Source organism: Lactuca saligna, chromosome 8, assembly GCF_052625555.1.
Source record: "Lactuca saligna cultivar CGN05327 chromosome 8, ASM5262555v1, whole genome shotgun sequence".
In the NCBI taxonomy this organism is placed as follows: Eukaryota; Viridiplantae; Streptophyta; class Magnoliopsida; order Asterales; family Asteraceae; genus Lactuca; species Lactuca saligna.
Genome location: NC_136424.1, coordinates 132,817,560 through 132,841,157, shown reverse-complemented (window position 1 = coordinate 132,841,157; position 23,598 = coordinate 132,817,560). Strand labels below are relative to the sequence as shown.

Genomic DNA, 23,598 nt, shown 5'->3' with positions numbered 1-23,598 from the left:
GCAAATATGGCATAAAATCTAAATCCAAGAAGCATACAACAAAAAGATGAGAGTTTGAGGACTTACAACAAGTCTAGACAGCTACATACACGGATGATAAGGGATTACTTAGAGAAACTAAGCACCAAAATTTATTCTTCTTCCTTCAAAACCACCAAAAGCTTGCAAAATGAGCTCAAGAGCTTCAAGAGGTCTATGGTTTGGCCAATTGGTTGTTTGGAGGTGATGGAGGCTGGAAATGAAACTTTAAATTCGTGATTAAGAGACTTAAATACGAAGGAAACCCTAAAAGATTATGAGTTTGGACTGCAACAATAGTCACATCATGACACTCTTTCAGATACGCGTTCTCATATCGTGACACATGATTTTTCCCCAAAAACCATGTCTTTGACTCATTTATGCCCTAGATTGATCTATTCCGGAAAACGGGTGTTACATGAATGATGGAGGATAATGGTTGGATAAGAACAATGGTTCCCAATAATCAAGTAAACAAAAGATTTAAGTAAATAATAAAAAAATAAATAAATTAAAAAAATATTCAATAAGGGAAATATAGTGTTTTTATGTCTGTGAGAGACCTAATGCGCAACAAAAATAAATTCTAAGAATCATCCGAGTTAAAAAAAGAAGTATGGAACCGAAATACAAATTACCTCAAACCACATAGATTATTCGTATAATTTACTATAGAATAAAATAAGAAATGAATCTTGATACTAAGAAGATGACACACATACCTTTTTAGGTTTACGATCTTTAAAAAAAACGATCTGTAAGAGCATACGTCTAAGCATCTACGTGCTGTCTGCGCGACTCAAACATAAAGGTCAAAAAAATGTTTTTGAAAAAATGATCGATCTTAATTGGTAAAAAAAACTTTTTAGTTTAAACCAAAAATCATGAAAATTAAAAGTTTTGTTGAAATTAACCTATTACAACAAAATGTCTCATTTGTATAGGATTGGAGTTAATTGCCCAAAAACTTTTTTCCACTGTAGTTCAAATAAGTTAATGGATCCCGTATTCAAGTACACAACAATATTAATAAGTGCGTTGAAAATACTTTCAATGTGATGTGTAACCAATGTAATAACGTCATGCTCTTCCTAAATATTAAATAAAAAGTTACAAACAAATAAATTTATAATCACAGTTTCTCTTTCATATTTGAGCTATTACATCAACCATCGTATTGTCAATACAAATAAATAATAATTATAAGAACTAAGAAAGAAAAAACCTTTCTTCCTCTTTTATGAGCTAGTTGTTTTGTTGCATTTTTAGAGTTCGTATTCATTTGTTTTTCAAACATCTTTACTTCCAACAAATTGCTTCCCTTTGATATTTTAACAATAGGACTAAATAATCCTATTTTACCAATCATTATAGAATATTAAAACTAATAATGTTCAATAAAAAATTCAAATTTATCTTATTGAATATGTTATTGCACTTAATTAGTATAAGCCTTTTGCTACATTACGCTTTAAATCAATTATAGCATGTCTATATGTAGCAAAATTATTAAAATAATAAAATTTGTTTTACATCTTAATCCACCCTACCTAGAAACGTGCTGTTTTAAGTTTACTTTGAGCCTAAAACTTGACGCTCATTAGTCATTATTGTGATTTTTAAACAAAACCGGAGGCATGGATTGCGTCCACGGTTTTCTCAAATAAACTCTGAAAATACATTGCAGCCCCCCAACTTCCATTAATTGACAATAATATCAAACATGATAAAATTAACCACAAAATAGTCAAATTGTACATTTTTATTTGAACATATTTAGGTGATTTTTATTTAACTTAATAACCTTAATGAAAAAAATAAATTAACTTAATTTATTTTCTTAAACCTTTTTTCCTTATTCATTTTTTATCCACATGAAGCAAGAACATGGTGTAGCATGAAAAGCAGAAGTAAAAGTGGGTAAAAATAGAAACAAATCGAGATCATAGGGACCTTTTATGTAACAACCTTACCTCCATAGCCAGCAAGAGCAAATTCTATCTCTCGGAAAACAGCAAATTCTATCTCTCGGGCAAACATCACCATCACCATCACCACCCCTCGTTTCACCTCCGGGCGCCGCGGGAAAGCGTCCAAGAGTACTACTGTTGAAGGAATCGAAAAGAAGTCCATCGAATCATTATCATTATTTAACTCGATGTGCCTTGTATGAAAAAACAACCAAAGCTCTTTCGTTTCTTTCAATGGCGATTTAAACGAAGCAACTGAGATTCTCTCTTCCTCCATTTCAACTTCTGGGTATTTACTCAACTTAACTCCATCTTTTCTCAATTTCATCTCTCTATTCTTTTGTGGGCTTTTGACTATTCGAGCTAACTTCAAGCACGAAACATCGATTGATCGGTAACTATCTATGTTTTTTTATTGTTACTGTTGCTCGATTTGAAAATTTACTTGTATTTGATTTTGAGGAAGAATGGTTTATTGCATTTGCATTCGATCGATTCCGGTTTGACCTGGGATGAAACGATGTGTTGACTAAATCATTAAATTTGATTTTGTTCGTCATTTTATTTGTCCATTCCATGAGGGGATGAAAAAGTAGAATCAGATTCCTTTCTTACATGGCAAACAAACAAGATCTTTCACTATTTCATAATGCTCCATTCCATTCAAATGCAGGAACTACTTGATTTGTGGAACATAATCATCTAAATGCTCTTGTTCTATCATCTCGATTAAAAGAAAAAAAACCCAAACTTTCGGCTTCAAATATGTCGATCATAACAAAGTTGAGATGCATCACTGTGGATGTTACTGGCACTTTAATGGCTTACAAGGGAGAGCTTGGTGACTACTATTGTATGGCTGCTAAATCTGTAGGGCTTCCATGTCCAGATTACAAAAGGGTTCATGATGGATTTAAAATCGCATACACAGAAATGGCAAAAAAATATCCATGTTTTGGACATGCTGAGAAAATGCCCAACATTGTATGGTGGAAAACATGTGTGAAAAATTCATTTATCAAGGTATGAATATATGATAATATCATATGATTAACCTTTTATGAACTTTTTAATCACTTCTTTGATTCATCTGTTAGACATGACATGACAAAACTGGTTGTGCTTTTGGTTTGTTGTGGAATGGGAATTGGGAGTAAATGACCATTTTACCCTTTTGTATGGAATGTTTGTTTAGGCAGGATATGATTTCGATGAAGAGACATTTGAGAAAGTATTCAGGCGTATATACTCCACCTTTGGTTCTGCTGCACCTTACACAGTATTCCCTGATTCTCAACCGTTTTTAAGATGGATTCGTTCACAAGGTGTGACAGTTGGAATTGTTAGCAATGCAGAATACAGGTATCCAGATGTAATTCTTCCAGCTCTAGGCTTACATGAGGTTAGTTGTTTTGTTTTCTTTTGAAATATAGCTTTTAACATAGTCAATTCCATCATATTTTGGTCAATGTAGAAAGATTAGAAGCAAAAACCATGAAATTTGAATGAATTTTAGGGTTCTAGTACTGTGACTTGGTCATGTTTTTAGGATTGAATACAAAAAATAGCAACTTGCTTTCATTTGTTTGTTACATATAGTATTCTACTTTCATATGATCTTATTACAACGTTGTACTTTAGTTAATCTTTCCAAATATAGCAATGATATCCAAAAAAGAAAGCGATTTTCACTGCTATAACTAGGAAGATTTTTCAAAGTACAATTACTTATTAAGGAAAAAAACTAGAAGTACAATGCTATATTTTGGTAGATTTTTTAAAGTCGATTGCCTTCAAAAGTAAAATATTGTAATAGAAATGAAAATATATAAAAAATCACTTCTTTTTCCCGAAAGTGAAAATGTGGTCATGATAAATGATATTTAAAAAGTTAAAAAGCATGTTTTCCTTGACTTTTTGTATTAAGTCGTGTCTGTATTAATTCAAAAAGAAACACTCACATATAGGTTACATTTTAATGTGTTAACAAAACGACGTGATACAATAAAATAGTTTTGTTGGCGTTTGGAACTCAGGGATCCGAATGGGATTTCGGTGTATTTTCGGGCCTTGAGGGCATTGAAAAACCGGACCCGAAACTATACAAAATTGCTTTAGAAAGGGCGGGAAATATAGCACCCGAAGAAGCTTTGCACATTGGAGATAGCATGCGAAAAGACTATTTACCTGCTAAGAGTATTGGGATGCATGCATTGTTGTTGGACCGCTTTAAAACTCCGGATGCCTTGGACTGGAAGAAATCCGGTGCCACTGTGTTGCCGGACCTTGTGGCAGCACGAGAGTGGTTGGCTTCTCACCGTATTTGACTTCTTTATATTGATTGTATTTACTAGTGAGGGAGATGATTGGTGTTCTATGAAAAAGGCAATAGTTGATATTCTTGGTAGTTAAGTTTAAATGTACTTTGTTTGTACTAATGTGTTTTATTTGAATTACATAGAGCCTTTTTAGTAATTTTTACTTGAGTCATTTATCGAATTCTTAATCGATATGCAAGATCAATAGTAGCAAAGAACAAAATATTTTAACAAGTGATAGTAGTGATAGTGACTGAGTTTTTTTTTTTTTTTGCCAATCATGCCAAGTGAAGGGTTTTCTAAAATAATTTACATGTGATATGGATTAAAGGTTTGTTTGGTGAACTTAGTGATGACTTGAATGTGGACATTGTTAACTATGACAATCAAACTACATATTTTCTCCATGATCGTGCAAAGCACGTTAATGTATGTTATCGTTTTTTTTTTTTTTTTTTTTTTTTTGAGGAATTATTGCTAAAAGAGTTTTCAAGGTGACCATAATTTCTATCCATGACAATTTGGGGAATAAGATGACAAAAGTTATTCATACGAGTAAATTTTGACTTGTTTACAAGTTTAATCGGTATCCACTGTTCATACTTCAAGTAGTTGGTAGTTCAAACTTCAAGTAGTTGGTAGGTATTGAGTAAAGGAGACTAGATATAATCATTTTACTTTTGGAGAGGTCAATATGTGTTTCCTAGTTGATTGATGCATTGATGGAGTTTTGTTATGCTTTTGGGTAATGATTTTTTGTTTTGAAAACAAAGTGTAGAGATTTGTTAAGTAATGGTCGCACAAAAGTCAAGATCTTATAACTCAATGTATTTGAATCTGTATGACCGTACGGTGTAATAGAAACACAAAAAGATAAAAGAAATGATAAAATGATATTTTTAAATGGACTAGGGAGTAGTGTAATTTTTTAAACCATAAGGATGTATCTTGTTAAGTTTTTAAAAATTGGACTAAAAGTACAAATCTGACCAAACCATAAACATCAAAATTGTAATTTACTCTTCAAAAACTATATATCAGTTAAAATAACTATTTTTGTTCCGTAAGAGTCATAACTTAATTTTTAGAAACCATGGTTCATCCATTTTATTTTCTCTTATATTTACCCCATATTTTTTATTGACATATTTACTCCACATTTAATTCCCAAATACTTAGCCCACATACTTATATGGGAACTGATTCGTACACAACAATTTGTGCTTTAAAGTGTTGTATTGTACAACTCTATAATGTATTAATTGTTGTGTATAGCAAAAAACTGTTGTGTACGAATCACTTCCCTACTTATATTTCTCTTATTTTTCTTCATATTTTATACATTAATTATTATCACTCACGGCTCTAGGTATCTCTAATGCCCAAGTTTATTTTTCCGTGTTAGGTTTTAAATGTAAATCAAATCAAACACACTAATATTCGTTCTCTATTAATTATTGTTAATGTTAATTCTCGACGAGTGATTCCTTTTAATATAAGGTGTTACTCTACATCATAAAATCATTTGAAGATTTGGATCGGTTGAAACTTCACTTTGAGCTCGTTTTACAAACTCTGCTATCTCAGACAAATGTTTATTGTCCTTTACTCATTTGATATATATATATATATATATATATATATATATATATATATATATATATATATATATATATATATATATATATAGAAACCATTGATAAGAAAACCAAAATGGTAGCATGATCTGGACTGGGACTTGATGAAATCATCCATCGTATATAATTTATTTAGATATATTTATTTGTAATAACATGATATAGCATATGATATGATGATGAGTACATGGCTATCATTTTCAGACTATGACACACAAAGTAGCTAGCAATAGCATAACATAGTAATGGGCGGCAACCTTTGAATAGACATGATAACCTCAAAGGGTTATATGTTCCTTATTTCATAGTACATACTTATTTCAAAGGTTATTTGGTTCTTATTTCAAACTCTCAAGCTTTCAAATAGACACCAATGCAATCAAGATAATAGCCAGCAAGCCCGTAAAATCCAACAAAAGAACCAACATCCCATGGTACAGGGAAAGGCGTCCCTCTTACATTACCAAAAGGTCCATGAGTTTTCTTGTTTGTGATGAATGATATTGATGATATTACAGGTAAGTCAGGAACACTTCCCCTTGATAATGCACTTGTTCCACTGATGCCAATTATTTCCTCGCCATCTTCAAATATTACCTGACCATGAATGACAAATTATACATATCAAAGATAACTAAGGATACTAAGATACATATATGTTATATCAATCATTATAAAGAAACTTGAAGATTAAATACTTATGAATTATTTACCTCAGACACTTTCTCTCCACCGTTCCAACCACCATACATTGGAGTAGTATGTGTTGAGTCTCCACATTGTGTGGTGAACATGAGAGAGTATATAAGATCACCATGATCAATGGTTATCTTCTTCAGAAGATGTTTTTTCTCAAGTTGGAACGACCAAACATTTTGTGGAGTTCCAGGTTCATTTTTCCCCCATGTTCCAACCTGCATGATTTCCTCATCGGCTTTTAGATACACACCAATGGCATCAATATAATAGCCAGCAAGCCCATAAAACCCAACTAACGAGCCTTTGTGCCATGGTAAAGAAAACACATCTTCAGTTGCATGGCCGAAAGGTCCATGTGTCCTCTTGTTTGTCTTAAAAGATAGAGACGAAATTACTTGAAAACCACTTTTACTACCAACGGATCCACCAATCTCAACAATTTCCTCATCTTCGTCAAAAAGTACCTGATTAATCAATCCACCAAGAATATTAATTAATAAAAAAGATGGCTACATCTTAATTGATTAGTGGAGTTAAGAGATCAACTCACCTCGGCAACCGTGTCTCCACCATTCCAACCACCAAACTTGTCAGAATTATGCAAAGCATCTCTATATTTAGTTGTGAACATGAGAGAGTATATTACATCACCATGGTCAACAATTATCTTCACCAATTTATGATCTTTCTCAAGTTCAAAAGACCATACATTCTGAGGATCTCCACTTTGTCTTCCCCATTTTCCGACTCGAATAAATCCTGCTACTTTGCTAGTTTCTACTCCAGCCATGAGAGACACAGTAAGTATAAAATAACTTAAATGAAACAAGAAAGCGTGTCTCTCAAGTGAATGACCAATGGCTCCTTATATACATGCTAACCGTAACTATTTTGAATCGTTAATTTAGATGGAAATAAAAAGCATGAAGCAAAACCATGTTTTCCTCAAGTTCACTGTTTAAAAAAAGTTGGTGGTTAATTCATATCAAAATTAGATGATAAAGTTTAATTGTCCTTGCATTTTTCATGAAAAAAAAATATTTCATAACTTCAATGATTGCTCACAAATAAAAAAACAAGAGTGCGAGACATACTAGAATTTTCGAGTAATTGTTGATCTCTTGTGGGATTAAGTTCTTGTAAATACACAAATAATCAAATCCACAAATAATATTGAGAATTATATGTCATTTAATCGCGAATAATAAATTCAATTATTAAATAATTACCAAGTTTTTTTCTGGAAATCAGTTTGAGTTTGATCCTTCTGGACCGGATCGATCAGATCTCATTGTAAGAAAGGTAGAATGAAAATTGTCTTGTTGTCGGACGAATTAATAACGAGACAAAAAATTAAAACCAACCTGATGTGATGTTCGCTGATCTTTGGATCTGTTGAAAAAAAATCTCATTTCCTTAAAGGTTTTTATGTCACTTTAGGTTGTAAGCTTCAAAGTAAAATCACAAGATTTAAGGCGTATAATCGTTCGTTCCAACAACTATGGAAGAAACGATAAACACGGTTGATTACTCGAAGGAGAGAAAGGAGAACGGAGAGAGATCGAATGATCTGGGTTAAAAAATACAACACAAGAAGAGTTGTATTTATAGTTGCAGAAATAATAGAAGCCAGCCTAAAAAGCAGTTGTATTGATAGCAAAATTAATGTGATTAGTACTTGTGGTTTCTAAAAAATGGCAACCTAAGGACAACGTTGAAAGATGGTACACGTCCTTGTGGTTTTAAAATCTTGCAAGGTTGGTCCTTTTGGTTAACACCATTAGAATTTCTTGTTAAGTCTTATGTAAAAAGACTTTTGTGCCTTTATACTTAAATTATTAAAAGACAAAACTTCACAAATGGTGTTGTGGTTTTCCGAAAAATGGTACTTTTAGGATATCTTTGGAAATAGTTACATTGATGGTTCTTGTAGTTTCAAAATCAAGCACACTGATGTACTATTTAATAGTTGTTGTTGAGGAAAGTGCTATTTGAGAAAGTTTTTGAAAAGCTTGTGACTGAGAATGAAAACATGTTGTTTGATTGTACATCTAACTGAGCTGAATGATGAAAAATGACCATATTACCATACTGTTCGATACTGCGATGGATGAAGTTGCTAAATAATTATAAAAACTTACAAATTGTCATACAAAATCAAAATTAAAAATAATCATTTAAAAATACAAATAAAATTGTCATACAAAGTAAGTTAACATAAATCAATTAAAATCGAAATAGAATGTCGATTAGGTTGTTTTTAGTTTATTGTTTTTCAAGTTGATATTATGTTGTTATTCTTTCTAGCAATTTTAGTTATTTTTTTTATAACTTGTTTAATTTTTGACTTTGTTTATGTCCGATAGTGGTGTAGAGACCCATTTTTATAATGAACGGTGAGTGCGGAGTAAGATATCTCGAGATTAATCGTGTTTTTGGAAGTATGAACACGAAGAACATATTATGAGTTGATGAAAAAGACTAAGAACAAGAGAGAATAATAATATTAATGAAACATGAATAACATGGTGGGAGAGAAACTCTCCCTGGGTGGGAGAACCCACCACTTTCTCTCCCTAGATTACATTGTGAGAAGTAAAGTAATCTCTAAGAAAGTAAAGTGAGCTAGCTAAAGTAAGAAATGACCAACTCTCCCTTTATATAGGAGGAAGAGATAAATACACCAACAATACTAATAAAGGAAAATACAACCTAACTATCACTCATTATTTGTGGTGCATTTCCATGCACCAACATTCTCTCCCTAAATGCTTACAAATGATGAGATATATGATAAGTGATACAAGGCTATAATACAGTAATCCGACTAGCAAGTGTGGTAATAAAATGAAATCAAGTGCTGAAATGTCTCTGAAACTCTGAAGTGTCTGTGAAGTTTGAAACTGGCCATGAATCTCTAACAATGAAGGTCTTCGGCCTCAAAGCACAACCAATGCAGTAGAAAAAATAAGATCCAAATCTTCAAACCAATCATAATCACCGGAAGAAGAAGGTCACCATGAGTAAGTAGAAGATCCAATAAAAGAAACACTTCGGCTTCAAGAAGTCTGAAAAACATCTCGAGTTCTCGAATCATAATACACCAAAAATTCTTCAAAGAATAACCTGCTAAAAATGTGAAGCATTTGTAAAATGAAATCCGGATAAAAATAATGTGAGTCTAAAAACATGGTCTAGCAATGCCAAAAATTTGATCCAAGGACCAAAAATAAGTGCCACGTCGCATTGCCAAAATAATATTCGTCTTCAACATATCACAAATCCAAACTCGTGAAACCATAAGAACCGAGTCAGATGTGAACACAAAATCATCCCGTGGTAGAGTTCGAATAATAAATAATTGAATTAGAAAACATCGATTAATGCTAAAAATTTGATCCGTGAAGACCAAAAAGAAGTGCCACATCGCATCACTAAATAAATAATCGTCTTCAAAAGTCTTCAAAAATCCAAACTCAAACAATCATAATAACCAAATCCGGATGATATTCTCTCCCTATTTTTGATAACCAATGACCGTATATCAAAAATCAACAAATCATCGGATGGAGAGTGTCGGATACCAAGAGCTAATAGAGAAGCTCTCCTTAGATGTATGAAGGGTCTCGATAAGAAATGAGACAGAGTAAAAGAGATACTCTTGCGGTCATGAGGAGGCGGGTGACATAGTTGCTAAAGTTGTGCTGAGAATAATCTGTTGTGCCAAATATATATATATATATATATATATATATATATATATATATATATATATATATATATATATATATATATATATATATATATATATATCCAAGTATCCAAACTGCGGTGCCGGAACACTTGAAGTGGCCTTTAATAAAGAGTAAAGTCCACATGCTCAAGATACATGATTCGTCAACCAAAAATCATAAGCAACAAGTCATAAATCCCATAATGTGAAGAATGCGAAACAACTTTGTTGATCAATCGCCGTTGCGGTGCAAGCATCACAAAAATAATATGAAGTCCGACTGCGGTAGGAATATTCTTCCAATAATAACCGGCCTGAAATGAATCAATGTGACAATCCATGAGTAGGTGGTGGCAAAAATTGGTGTTAAAAATAATAATTGGTTTTAATAAAAATTGGTTATAATAAAAAAATTGCTAAATAAAAAAATTGGTGTTAAAAAAAAAATTGGCAAAAAAAAAAATTGGCTAAAAAAAATAATTGAAGTAAAAAAAATAATGTAGAAAAAAACTGAATAATAAAAAAAATAAAGTAAAAAAAAGAGGTTTAAAAAAAAGAAGGGAAAAAGGAGGGGAGGGGAAGAAAAAAAGGAGGGAAGGAGGGGGAGGAGGAGGAGGAGGAGGGCTAAAGGAAGAAGGGGGGGAGGGGGGGAGGTCTGGGCGAAGAAGGAGGAGGGGAGGGAGGAAATCCGAAGGCAGAAGGGTTGCGGGTCTAGGGAAGTTGCGGATGAGAAAGGGTGGCGTGTCAGGGGAGATGGCTTCGGATGGAGCTTGGTTGTGGATGCACTGATTTAGTTGCGGGCGCACGGAAGGCGTGACTGCGGATGCGAGGTAACAACTAAGCTGCGGTAAGAAGAAGGTGATTGTGAATGGTGCTGACTGAGGTGCGAGGACTTCGGTCCGAGGCTGCGGTCTGAGAGAAATCCGCAAGGGGGGACTTCGGTAAGCAGACTGCGGTCAACAGGCTATGAGGGAAGGCTTCGGATCCTCAGCCAGGAAGAAGGGAAGGCTACGGTCCTAGGCCTGAGAGGGGTTGCGGACCAATGTCTGAGAGGGGTTGCGGGGAGGCTTCTTAGGAGGCTCCGGTAGAAAGTTTTTGGCTGCGGTTCTGGGCTCCGAGAAGGGCTGAATAGGTGACGAAAATGCTATTTTTTCATGAAAAATGGTACCGCAAAGGCCATTTATTTATATTTGATTCAGGGGAATATTTTTTAACGCATTTTAAGTCAACAAGTGGGTATTGGGAAGACAAAAAGAAGAGTGTGCAGGTGGGTTTTAGGGACAAAAGGTGATGAGATTGGACAACGCTATATGGTTTTTGTCTTTTTGATGGAGCAAATAGTGGAGTACTCTTTACACAAAAGAGTAACAAGGACAAGATGCTTTATGCCAACACTTAAACACGTCCATATACACTAATTTGAAGATTCACATCAACAAGTAAAAGGTAGAATGTATGAATATCATACCTTTTTGATGATCATAATAAACATGCTGTAGAAAAAAAATCTTCTAGAAAAAGTACTTTCCTCCATTATCTTCAAGAATAATAAGCCCATAATTTTTGTGTCTCATTTCCAAGGCATAAATAAAATGCCTGGAGCACATCTTCAACTTTTTGGAGACCACAAAATTAATTTATCCTCCCATTTTTCTTCATTTCTTCAACAACAAAAAAATAATAACTTTTAAGAACATCTTTTTTCCAGCAATAAATAGAACGAGCAGCAGCAACATTTTATTTTTACTAAGATAGAACTAAGAATGAACTCATAAAAAAAATTCCGGTAAGAAGCCCATTTTTTTTTCTTGCAAAAACATGGAAAAATCACAAGATAATCACCGAATGGGAGTCGTTCCCTTGAACTAATCGTGAGATCTTCAAGGTACGACTCTGATACCAATTGTAGAGACCCATTTTTTATAACAAACAATGAGTGCGGAAGTAAGATATCTCGAGATTAATCGTGTTTTTGGAAGTATGAACACAAAGAACATATTATGAGTTCATGAAAAAGACTAAGAACAAGAGAGAATAATAATATTAATGAAACATGAAGAACATGGTGGGAGAGAAACTCTCCCTCGGTGGGAGAACCCACCACTTTCTCTCTCTAGATTACATTGTGAGAAGTAAAGTAATCTCTAAGAAAAGTAAAGTGAGCTAGCTAAAGTAAATAATATCCAACTCTCCTTTTATATAGGAGGGAGAGATAAACACCAACAATACAAATAAAGGGAAAATACAACATAACTATCACTCATTATTTGTGGAGCATTTCCATGCACCAACAAGTGGTGAGATAAATGAATTATTTTAAAAATAAATTAGGATGATGGTGGTGTATTCCAAAAAAAAAAAGAATCATTCCAATAACAATGAATTAAAAATATTAACTAAAAGAAATTAATAATCCAATAAAATCATAATTATTAATATATAAACATTATAAATTATAAATAATATTTATTAATATATAATAATTCAATAAAAAACAATTAATCCATAAAAAAGGTAATTAAAAAAATAATTATTTAAAAGAAATTAATAATCTAATAAAATAATATTTATTAATACATAAATACTATATATTAAAAATAAAATTTATTGATATATAATAATCCAGTAAAAAAGTAATAATACAATAAAAAAGAAATTTAGAAAAATTATTTAAAAGACATTAATAATTTGAGAAAAAAAATATACGAGGTTTGGGACACAATTGTCTTTCCACCCCATTCATCACGAAAAATATGATTTTGCGGCTTTTTAGGAAACACATATCTTACCGGAAAAGACCAATTTTTTTTATTTATTAGGGAGTCATATTTGTGAATATATTTCTTACTTTAATGTGAGGTTAAAGCCTTAATATATATATATATATATATATATATATATATATATATATATATATATATATATATATATATATATATATATATATATATATATATATATATATAACATTACATAAAAGAGAAACTAGACAAAATGAGTACTTTCAGCACTAAGGAAACCTTATTCTATGTATGTACATAAGATTAAATGGGCCGGTTGGTTCTGACACTCCCCCTTAAGTTGAAACATTGATGTTAATCATGTTCACTTTGTTACAAATATAAGTGATTCGATTCCCAAGTAGCGCTTTGGTTAATACATCAACGAGCAGACTTCTGTTTCTAATGTGAGGTGTGGTGGTGGTTTCATCTTCAACCTTCTCACGAGTAAAGTGGCAATCTACTTCAATCCGGTGCCACTGTGTTGCCGGACCTTGTGGTGGCACGAGAGTGGTTGACTTCTCACCATATTTGACTTCTTTATATTGATTGGATTTACTAGTGAGGGAGATGATTGGTGTTGTATGAAAAAGGCAATAGTTGATATTCTTGGTAGTTATGTTTAAATGTACTTTGTTTGTACTATTGTGTTTTGTTTGAATGACATAGAGCCTTTTTAGTAATTCTTAATTGAGTCATTTATCGAATTCTAAATCGATATGCAATATCAAAAATAGCAAAGAATTTTTTTTTTTAACAAGTAATAGTGACCGAAAAGTATTTTTTTGCCAATCATGCAAAGTGAAGGGTTTTCTAAAATAATTTACATGTGATAGGGAATTAAAGGTTTGTTTGGTGAACTTACCGATGACTTGAATGTGGACATTGTTAACTACGACAATCAAACTATAAATTTTCTTTCGACATGAAATGTTCCATGATCGTGCAAAGCACGTTGATGTATGTTATCATTTTTTTGTGAGGAATTATTGCTAAAGGAGTTTTCAAGGTGAGCATAATTGCTATCCATGACAATCTGGGGAATAAGATGACAAAAGTTATTCCTACGAGTAAATTTTGATTTGTTTACAAGTTTAGTCGGTATCCGCTATTCAAACTTCAAGTAGTTGGTAGGCATTCAGTAAAGGAGACTAGAATAATCATTTTACTTTTGAAGAGGTCAATATGTGTTTCCTAGTTGATTGATGCATTGATGAAGTTTTGTTATGCTTTTGGGCAATGATTATTTATTTTGAAAACAAAGTGTAGAGATTTGTTAAGTAGTGGTCCGCACAAAACTCAAGATCTTATAATTCAATGTATTTGAATCTGTATGACCGTACGATGTAATAGAAACACAAAAAGATAAAAGAAAGGGTAAAATGGTCTTTTTAAATTGACCAGAGATTAGTGTAATTTTTTTAAACCATAGATATGCATCTTGTCAAATTTTAAAAAATTTGAATAAACTTACGAATCTGACCTAACTATAGGCACCAAAATTGCAATATACTCTTCAAAAAGTGTATACAAGTTAAAACAACTATTTTATTTTTTGTTTCATAAGAGAGTCATAGCTTAATTCTTAGAAACCATGGTTGGTCCATTTTATTTTCTCTCATATTTACCCTACATTTTTTTATTGACATATTTACTCCACATTTAATTCCCCAATACTTAGCACACGTACTTATATTTATTCTTTTTTTTCTTTGCATTGTATACATTATTTATTATCACTCGCACCAAAGGTTTGAAATAACGTACGACGTGATTTGGCGGCAATGTCAAGCCTCAAGTTTTTCCGAGCCTTGGCGAGTCACGTCGGTTGTAATGCGTGACTTAAGGCAGCAATTTTGTATATAATTAATATTTTTATATGTATTTTCAAGTATTATTCTATTTTATACACATATATTAATTAAAACGACATTTTGGTAAAACTTAACGACAGATACAAGCCTTGGAGCCATGACGCCTAGAACCATAACGAGCTTTTTAGAACCTTGCTCATGGCTCTCGGTGGTCTCTAATGCCCATGTTTTTTTTCCTTGTTAGGTTTTACACGTAAATCTCAATGTGTTTGTCACTAATGTTAGTTCTTTATTAATTATTGTAAATGTTAATTCCCATTATATACTAGTGATTGATTTTAATATAAGGTGTTACTCTACATAATAAAATCATTTGAATATCTGGATTGGTTGGGACTTCACTTTGAGCTCGTTTTACAAACTCTGCTATCTGAGACAAATGTTTATTGTCCTTTACTCATTTGATATATATATATATATATATATATATATATATATATATATATATATATATATATATATATATATATATATATAGAAACCATTGATAAGAAAACCAAAATGGTAGCATGATCTGGACTGGGACTTGATGAAACATCCATCGTATATAATTTATTTAGATATATTTATTTATAATAACATGATATAGCATATGATATGATGATGAGTACACGGCTATCATTTTCAGACTATGACACACAAAGTAGCTAGCAATAGCATCACATAGTAATGGGCGGCAACCTTTGAATAGACATGATAACCTCAAAGGGTTATATGTTCCTTATTTCATAGTACGTACTTATTTCAAAGGTTATTTGATTCTTATTTCAAACTCTCAAGCTTTCAAATAGACACCAATGCAATCGAGATAATAGCCAGCAAGCCCGTAAAATCCAACAAAAGAACCAACATCCCATGGTACAGGGAAAGGCGTCCCTCTTACATTACCAAAAGGTCCATGAGTTTTCTTGTTTGTGATGAATGATATTGATGATATTACAGGTAAGTCAGGAACACTTCCCCTTGATAATGCACTTGTTCCACTGATGCCAGTTATTTCCTCGCCAGCTTCAAATATTACCTGACCATGAATGACAAATTATACATATCAAAGATAACTAAGGATACTAAGATACATATATGTTATATCAATCATTATAAAGAAACTTGAAGATTAAATACTTATGAATTATTTACCTCAGACACTTTCTCTCCACCGTTCCAACCACCATACATTGGAGTAGTATGTGTTGAGTCTCCACATTGTGTGGTGAACATGAGAGAGTATATAAGATCACCATGATCAATGGTTATCTTCTTCAGAAGATGTTTTTTCTCAAGTTGGAACGACCAAACATTTTGTGGAGTTCCAGGTTCATTTTTCCCCCATGTTCCAACCTGCATGATTTCCTCATCGGCTTTTAGATACACACCAATGGCATCAATATAATAGCCAGCAAGCCCATAAAACCCAACTAACGAGCCTTTGTGCCATGGTAAAGAAAACACATCTTCAGTTGCATGGCCGAAAGGTCCATGTGTCCTCTTGTTTGTCTTAAAAGATAGAGACGAAATTACTTGAAAACCACTTTTACTACCAACGGATCCACCAACCTCAACAATTTCCTCATCTTCGTCAAAGAGTACCTGATTAATCAATCCACCAAGAATATTGATTAATAAAAAAGATGGCTACATCTTAATTGATTAGTGGAGTTAAGAGATCAACTCACCTCGGCAACCGTGTCTCCACCATTCCAACCACCAAACTTGTCAGAATTATGCAAAGCATCTCTAAATTTAGTTGTGAACATGAGAGAGTATATTACATCACCATGGTCAACGGTTATCTTCACCAATTTATGATCTTTCTCAAGTTCAAAAGACCATACATTCTGAGGATCTCCACTTTGTCTTCCCCATTTTCCGACTCGAATAAATCCTGCTACTTTGCTAGTTTCTACTCCAGCCATGAGAGACACAGTAAGTATAAAATAACTTAAATGAAACAAGAAAGCGTGTCTCTCAAATGAATGACCAATGGCTCCTTATATACGTGCTAACCGTAACTATTTTGAATCGTTAATTTAGATGGAAATAAAAAGCATGAAGCAAAACCATGTTTTCCTCAAGTTCACTGTTTAAAAAAAGTTGGTGGTTAATTCATATCAAAATTAGATGATAAAGTTTAATTGTCCTTGCATTTTTCATGAAAAAAAAATATTTCATAACTTCAATGATTGCTCACAAATAAAAAAACAAGAGTGCGAGACATACTAGAATTTTCGAGTAATTGTTGATCTCTTGTGGGATTAAGTTCTTGTAAATACACAAATAATCAAATCCACAAATAATATTGAGAATTATATGTCATTTAATCGCGAATAATAAATTCAATTATTAAATAATTACTAAGTTTTTTCTGGAAATCAGTTTGAGTTTGATCCTACCGGACCGGATCGATCAGATCTCATTGTAAGAAAGTTAGAATGAAAATTGTCCTGTTGTCGGGCGAATTGAACACGAGACGAAAAATTAAAACAAAAAGAACTGGAATTTTGCTGTTGCAAAATCGAAGGAGAGAAAGGAGAACAGAGATCGAATGATCTTGGTTAAAGAATACAAAACAAGAGGAGTTGTATTTACTGTTGCAGAAATCCTACAAACCAACCTAAAAACTGTTGTATTTATAGAAAAAATAACGTGATTAGTACTTGTGGTTTCAAAAAAATGGCAACCTAAGGACAACGTTGAAAGATGATACACTACTGCTCCTTGTGGTTTTAAAATCTTGCAAGGTTGGTCCTTCTGGTTGACACTATTGCTCCTTATGGTTTAAAATCTTGCAAGTTTGATCCTTTTGGTTAACACTGTTAGAATTTTTGTTAAGTCTTATGTAAAAAGACTTTTGTGGCTGTGTACCAAAATTCTTAAAAGACAAAATTTCACAAATGGACCCTGTGGTTTTCCAATTTTTGTTCGTTCCAACAACTATGGAAGAACCGATAAATGCAAAGTTTCTTACTCAGAAACCAGAAGAACTGGAATTTTGTTGTTGCAAAATCGAAGGAGAGAGAGAGAGGGGAGAGAGAGAGAGAGAGAGAAAAAGAGAGAGAGAGATCGACGACCTGGGTAAAACATACCGCACAAAATGAGTTGTAATTATAGTTGCAAAAATCTTAGAAGACTGCAAAAAATAAATATAGTTGTAGTTATAGCTAAAAATAATATGATTAGTACCTGTGGTTTCTAAAAAATGGCAACCTAAGGACAATGTTCAAAGGTGCTACGCTACAACACTGGTCCTTGTGGTTTGAAAAACTTGTAAGGTTGGTCTGTTTGGTTAACCCCGTTAGAAATTCTCTCTAAGAATTTTGTAAAAATACTTTTGTGTCTTTGTACCAAAATTTTTAAAAGACAAAATTTCACAAATGATCCTGTGGTTTTTCGAAAAGTGGCACTTTTTGGATATCTTTGGAAATAGTTACCTTGATGGCTCTTATGGTTTCAAAATCAAGCATGAGCTCCTATTTGATAGTCACTGTTTGGGAATGTTTTTTGACTGGAAAAGAATCCATGTTTTGTGATCGTACATCTAACTGACTATTGAATGATGAAAAATAACCATATTACCTTATTATTCTATACTGTGATGGATGAAGTTGCTAAATAATTATAAAAACATTCAAATTGTCATACAAAATCAAAATTACACATTAATCATTTCAAAATACATATAAAATTATCATACAAAGTAATTTAACATAAATCAAGTAAAATACAAATATAATATCGGTTAGCTTGTTTTTAGTTTATCGTTTTTCAAGTTGATGTTCCATTGTTATTCTTTCTAGTCATTTTTTTTATAACTCGTGTGATTCTTGACATGGTTTATTTCCAATAGTGGTGGGCTGGATGGGATTTTTTTTAAATAAATTATGATGATGGTGATGTTGTCTAAAAAAAGAATTATTCCAATAAAAATGAAATAAAAAAATTAAATAAAAGAAATTAATAACCCAATAAATTAATATTTATTAATATATATAAATATTATATATTATAAATAATATTTGTAAATATATAATAATCTAATAAAAAAAGAATTAATCTAGAAAAAGGAAATTAGAAATTAATAATCCAATAAAACAATACTTATTAATATATAAATATTATATATTAAAAATAATATTTATTGATATATAATAATCCAGTAAAAAAGTAATAATCCAACAAAAATAAATTAAAAAAATATTTAAAAGATGTTAATAATCCAAGAAAAAAAGTGATGAGGTTTGAGGCATAATTGTCTTTCCGACCATTCAACCAGAAAGATATGGTTTTACGACTTCCTGGGAAAGGCATATCTTTCTGGTTCATTCAGTAATAAATACCCGTTTGGACCTAAAAGGATGTCTATCAAACCAGACCTTAGTTCTTTTAGCTAACTCTATTAGAAGTAAGGGTTAAGTACTTGGTAAATAGCCTATTACCTTTCTACTTATTGTTATCTCTCAAACGCCCAGCGTACGAGGGTTACGAGGGGCGTAAGATGGTCTGGGCAAACCCTAATTTTTAGGGTTTGTGCCCTATTTAACCCTTATTAACTCACCTCCTAGACATTTTAGACCAACCCCCACCTTTTGAAAACCCTAAATCATCCCTTTGCCTTGTGTAGGGTGCTGTTGTGCTCTTGTTTTGATCATTTAAGGGTTTTGTGCATCTTGAAGTGGTAGAAGAAGAACGTTGAAGACTCGTCCTTTGGCAAAGAGCTTTGAGATCCAACTTTATCATCTCCATTTTATGGAATCTAAGGTATAAAGTTCAAATCTTGTCATCTCATTTCACCGATCTATTTCCTTGGCTTGTATTTGGTTGGTTTGTGAGCTAAGGTGATTTTTGGAGCTTATCCTTGTAGATCTAGGCATATTAAGGGCTTCTTAAGCATAAAGGTGCAAACTTTATGGTGATTTTAGTCTCATGCATGTGTTAAGTCATTTGTTAAGCCCTTTTGAGCTCTAGTGCCCCATTAAGCCATGCATACACACAAAGTTGGCAACTTTACGTGATAAACCAATTTAGGGAAGCCATATCTAGGTTTTGGGTCAATGTCTTAACCGATTAAGTGCTGAATAAGGATGGTTGGCAAAGGTGAGGAGTTCGCTAGGCGTATAAATGGGTACGCCATGCGTACAAGCCTCCATGTGGGTAAGCTTAGCGTACAAGCTGAGTACGCCTCGCATACTCAACAGTTAGGCTTCAGAAGTTTTGGGCTCATTGTGTCGGTCCATGATTGGACTATGGATGATTAAGGCCTTATTAACCCATAATAATGATTTTTTGGGCTAAGGATGTTTTATTGGACTTTGGTTGAATGCCCATAAAGGGGTTTTGGGACCAATTGTCTATATTTGGGCCTTGGATGATTATTTTGGAATTTGGATATTTTGGACATTTTGATTGGGCCTTGGCCTTGGGCCAAGTTAGGGTCAAGGTAAAAAGGAATTTTACGCCAAGTTTGAACTCTTAGTGTGAGTCGGGATCCAAATATTAATTGGATGTTATTTTGTTATAGCGCGAGGAATTTAGCGGGCCAGTAGCTAGAGATTTTTTGTGAGATTCAACAGTGTGAGGTGAGTTTCCTCACCATGTTTAGCGGGTCTTAGGCACTAGTTCCAGCCCATGATCAGTTATGCTAGGATACTGGATGTAACACCGTAAAAATTAAGACAATTTTTCGCATTTTAAAACACATTCATTAATAAAATCTCATTGTATCATATCATTGTTCACCAAACATTTCCCAAGATCAAATCATAAATAACTCCGCGGGTGTGTGTACAGATCATGTTGGCGCCTTCCCGCGATCATCACTGGTACCTAAAACACATAACACATAACACTGTAAGCATAAAGATTAGTGAGTTCCCCAAAATACCACACATAACACATACTAGCCACTCGAGGCTATAACTCTGTGGGCCCTTGGGCCCTAACTCTGTGGACCGTCTGGTCCTAGCTCTGTGAACCTTTTGGTTGTAACTATGATGTACTCTGATATTCACATGACATAAATCACATAGGAATAATGCAGTGCAACACATCACATAAATAGCAAACAATAACTCTATCACATAAGTCTAATTACCACTCAAGGTAAAGTATAGTGAAAAGACTCACCTCAGATGTCTCGGTAAATCCGTGACTCGGTAGCAGTATAGTCTAGCCTTCGCGTAATCACATAAAGTAAAATACGCTCATTAAAATCGAAATAGAATGTCGATTAGGTTGTTTTTAGTTTATTGTTTTTCAAGTTGATATTATGTTGTTATTCTTTCTAGCAATTTTAGTTATTTTTTTTATAACTTGTTTAATTTTTGACTTTGTTTATGTCCGATAGTGGTGTAGAGACCCATTTTTATAATGAACGGTGAGTGCGGAAGTAAGATATCTCGAGATTAATCGTGTTTTTGGAAGTATGAACACGAAGAACATATTATGAGTTGATGAAAAAGACTAAGAACAAGAGAGAATAATAATATTAATGAAACATGAAGAACATGGTGGGAGAGAAACTCTCCCTGGGTGGGAGAACCCACCACTTTCTCTCCCTAGATTACATTGTGATAAGTAAAGTAATCTCTAAGAAAGTAAAGTGAGCTAGCTAAAGTAAGAAATGACCAACTCTCCTTTTATATAGGAGGGAGAGATAAATACACCAACAATACTAATAAAGGAAAATACAACCTAACTATCACTCATTATTTGTGGTGCATTTCCATGCACCAACATTCTCTCCCTAAATGCTTACAAATGATGAGAGATATAATAAGTGATACAAGGCTATAATACAGTAATCCGACTAGCAAGTGTGGTAATAAAATGAAATCAAGTGCTGAAATGTCTCTGAAACTCTGAAGTGTCTGTGAAGTTTGAAACTGGCCATGAATCTCTAACAATGAAGGTCTTCGGCCTCAAAGCACAACCAATGCAGCAGAAAAAATAAGATCCAAATCTTCAAACCAATCATAATCACCGGAAGAAGAAGGTCACCATGAGTAAGTAGAAGATCCAATAAAAGAAACACTTCGGCTTCAAGAAGTCTGAAAAACATCTCGAGTTCTCGAATCATAATACACCAAAAATTCTTCAAAGAATAACCTGCTAAAAATGTGAAGCATTTGTAAAATGAAATCCGGATAAAAATAATGTGAGTCTAAAAACATGGTCTAGCAATGCCAAAAATTTGATCCAAGGACCAAAAATAAGTGCCACGTCGCATTGCCAAAATAATCTTCGTCTTCAACATATCACAAATCCAAACTCGTGAAACCATAAGAACCGAGTCAGATGTGAACACAAAATCATCCTGTGGTAGAGTTCGAATAATAAATAATTGAATCAGAAAACATCGATTAATGCTAAAAATTTGATCCGTGAAGACCAAAAAGAAGTGCCACATCGCATCACTAAATAAATAATCGTCTTCAAAAGTCTTCAAAAATCCAAACTCAAACAATCATAATAACCAAATCCGAAAGATATTCTCTCCCTATTTTTGATAACCAATGACCGTATATCAAAAATCAACAAATCATCGGATGGAGAGTGTCGGATACCAAGAGCTAATAGAGAAGCTCTCCTTAGATGTATGAAGGGTCTCGATAAGAAACGAGACAGAGTAAAAGAGATACTCTTGCGGTCATGAGGAGGCGGGTGACATAGATGCTAAAGTTGTGCTGAGAATAATCTGTTGTGCCAAATATATATATATATATATATATATATATATATATATATATATATATATATATATATATATATATATCCAAGTATCCAAACTGCGTTGCCGGAACACTTGAAGTGGCCTTTAATAAAGAGTAAAGTCCACATATGCTCAAGATACATGATTCGTCAACCAAAAATCATAAGCAACAAGTCATAAAATCCCATAATGTGAAGAATGCGAAACAACTTTGTTGATCAATCGCCGTTGCGGTGCAAGCATCACAAAAATAATATGAAGTCCGACTGCGGTAGGAATATTCTTCCAATAATAACCGGCATGAAATGAACCAATGTGACAATCCATGAGTAGGTGGTGGCAAAAATTGGTGTTAAAAATAATAATTGGTTTTAATAAAAATTGGTTATAATAAAAAAATTGGTGTTAAAAAAAAATTGGCAAAAAAAAAAAATTGGCTAAAAAAAATAATCGAAGTAAAAAAAAAATAATGTAGAAAAAAACTGAATAATAAAAAAAATAAAGTAAAAAAAAGAGGTTTAAAAAAAAAGAAGGGAAAAAGGAGGGGAGGGGAAGAAAAAAAGGAGGGAAGGAGGGGGAGGAGGAGGAGGAGGGCTGAAGGAAGAAGGGGGGGAGGGGGGAGGTCTGGGCGAAGAAGGAGGAGGGGAGGGAGGAAATCCGAAGGTAGGAGGGTTGCGGGTCTAGGGAAGTTGCGGATGAAAAAGGGTGGCGTGTCAGGGGAGATGGCTTCGGATGGAGCTTGGTTGTGGATGGACTGATTTAGGTGCGGGCGCACGGAAGGCGTGACTGCGGATGCGAGGTAACAACTAAGCTGCGGTAAGAAGAAGGTGATTGTGAATGGTGTTGACTGAGGTGCGAGGA

At 33.2% G+C, this 23,598-nt stretch overlaps 3 protein-coding genes across 5 annotated transcripts; 1 reads left to right on the top strand and 2 right to left on the bottom strand.

The window, feature by feature from the left end:
• The first annotated feature begins 2,042 nt into the window (after positions 1-2,042).
• LOC145012481 (Haloacid dehalogenase-like hydrolase (HAD) superfamily protein) lies at positions 2,043-4,466 on the top strand. Of its 2 annotated transcripts, none has more exons than XM_078971284.1 (4): positions 2,043-2,385; positions 2,665-3,014; positions 3,187-3,393; positions 4,028-4,466. In XM_078971284.1, the coding sequence occupies exons 2-4, from the start codon at positions 2,757-2,759 to the stop codon at positions 4,316-4,318; spliced, it is 756 nt and encodes a 251-aa protein (XP_078827410.1). In that variant the 5' UTR covers positions 2,043-2,385; positions 2,665-2,756; the 3' UTR covers positions 4,319-4,466. The 2 variants fall into 2 exon arrangements, with proteins under 2 accessions (XP_078827410.1, XP_078827409.1); XM_078971283.1 differs by having other exon boundaries at positions 2,044-2,280.
• A 1,581-nt stretch (positions 4,467-6,047) lies between these two features.
• LOC145008042 (mannose/glucose-specific lectin-like) lies at positions 6,048-8,204 on the bottom strand. Of its 2 annotated transcripts, XM_078966656.1 has the most exons (4): positions 8,010-8,204; positions 7,196-7,422; positions 6,660-7,109; positions 6,048-6,543 (listed from the first exon to the last, which is right to left on the bottom strand). In XM_078966656.1, the coding sequence occupies exons 2-4, from the start codon at positions 7,274-7,276 to the stop codon at positions 6,298-6,300; spliced, it is 777 nt and encodes a 258-aa protein (XP_078822782.1). In that variant the 5' UTR covers positions 7,277-7,422; positions 8,010-8,204; the 3' UTR covers positions 6,048-6,297. The 2 variants fall into 2 exon arrangements, with proteins under 2 accessions (XP_078822782.1, XP_078822781.1); XM_078966655.1 differs by lacking the exon at positions 8,010-8,204 and having other exon boundaries at positions 7,196-7,500.
• Positions 8,205-15,558: 7,354 nt separating this feature from the next.
• LOC145007965 (mannose/glucose-specific lectin-like) lies at positions 15,559-17,008 on the bottom strand. The gene is made up of 3 exons (XM_078966575.1): positions 16,706-17,008; positions 16,170-16,619; positions 15,559-16,053 (listed from the first exon to the last, which is right to left on the bottom strand). The coding sequence occupies exons 1-3, from the start codon at positions 16,943-16,945 to the stop codon at positions 15,808-15,810; spliced, it is 936 nt and encodes a 311-aa protein (XP_078822701.1). The 5' UTR covers positions 16,946-17,008; the 3' UTR covers positions 15,559-15,807.
• Between the last annotated feature and the right edge of the window lie 6,590 nt (positions 17,009-23,598).

Coding starts and splice junctions, on each gene's coding strand:
- LOC145008042 (XM_078966655.1), bottom strand. CDS start 7,435: ATGGCTGGAGTAGAAACTAGCAAAGTAGCAGGATTTATTCGAGTCGGA. Junction 7,110..7,195: donor GTGGAGACACGGTTGCCGAG/GTGAGTTGATCT, acceptor TTGATTAATCAG/GTACTTTTTGACGAAGATGA. Junction 6,544..6,659: donor GTGGAGAGAAAGTGTCTGAG/GTAAATAATTCA, acceptor ATTCATGGTCAG/GTAATATTTGAAGATGGCGA.
- LOC145007965 (XM_078966575.1), bottom strand. CDS start 16,945: ATGGCTGGAGTAGAAACTAGCAAAGTAGCAGGATTTATTCGAGTCGGA. Junction 16,620..16,705: donor GTGGAGACACGGTTGCCGAG/GTGAGTTGATCT, acceptor TTGATTAATCAG/GTACTCTTTGACGAAGATGA. Junction 16,054..16,169: donor GTGGAGAGAAAGTGTCTGAG/GTAAATAATTCA, acceptor ATTCATGGTCAG/GTAATATTTGAAGCTGGCGA.
- LOC145012481 (XM_078971284.1), top strand. CDS start 2,757: ATGTCGATCATAACAAAGTTGAGATGCATCACTGTGGATGTTACTGGC. Junction 3,015..3,186: donor TGAAAAATTCATTTATCAAG/GTATGAATATAT, acceptor ATGTTTGTTTAG/GCAGGATATGATTTCGATGA. Junction 3,394..4,027: donor CAGCTCTAGGCTTACATGAG/GTTAGTTGTTTT, acceptor TTTGGAACTCAG/GGATCCGAATGGGATTTCGG.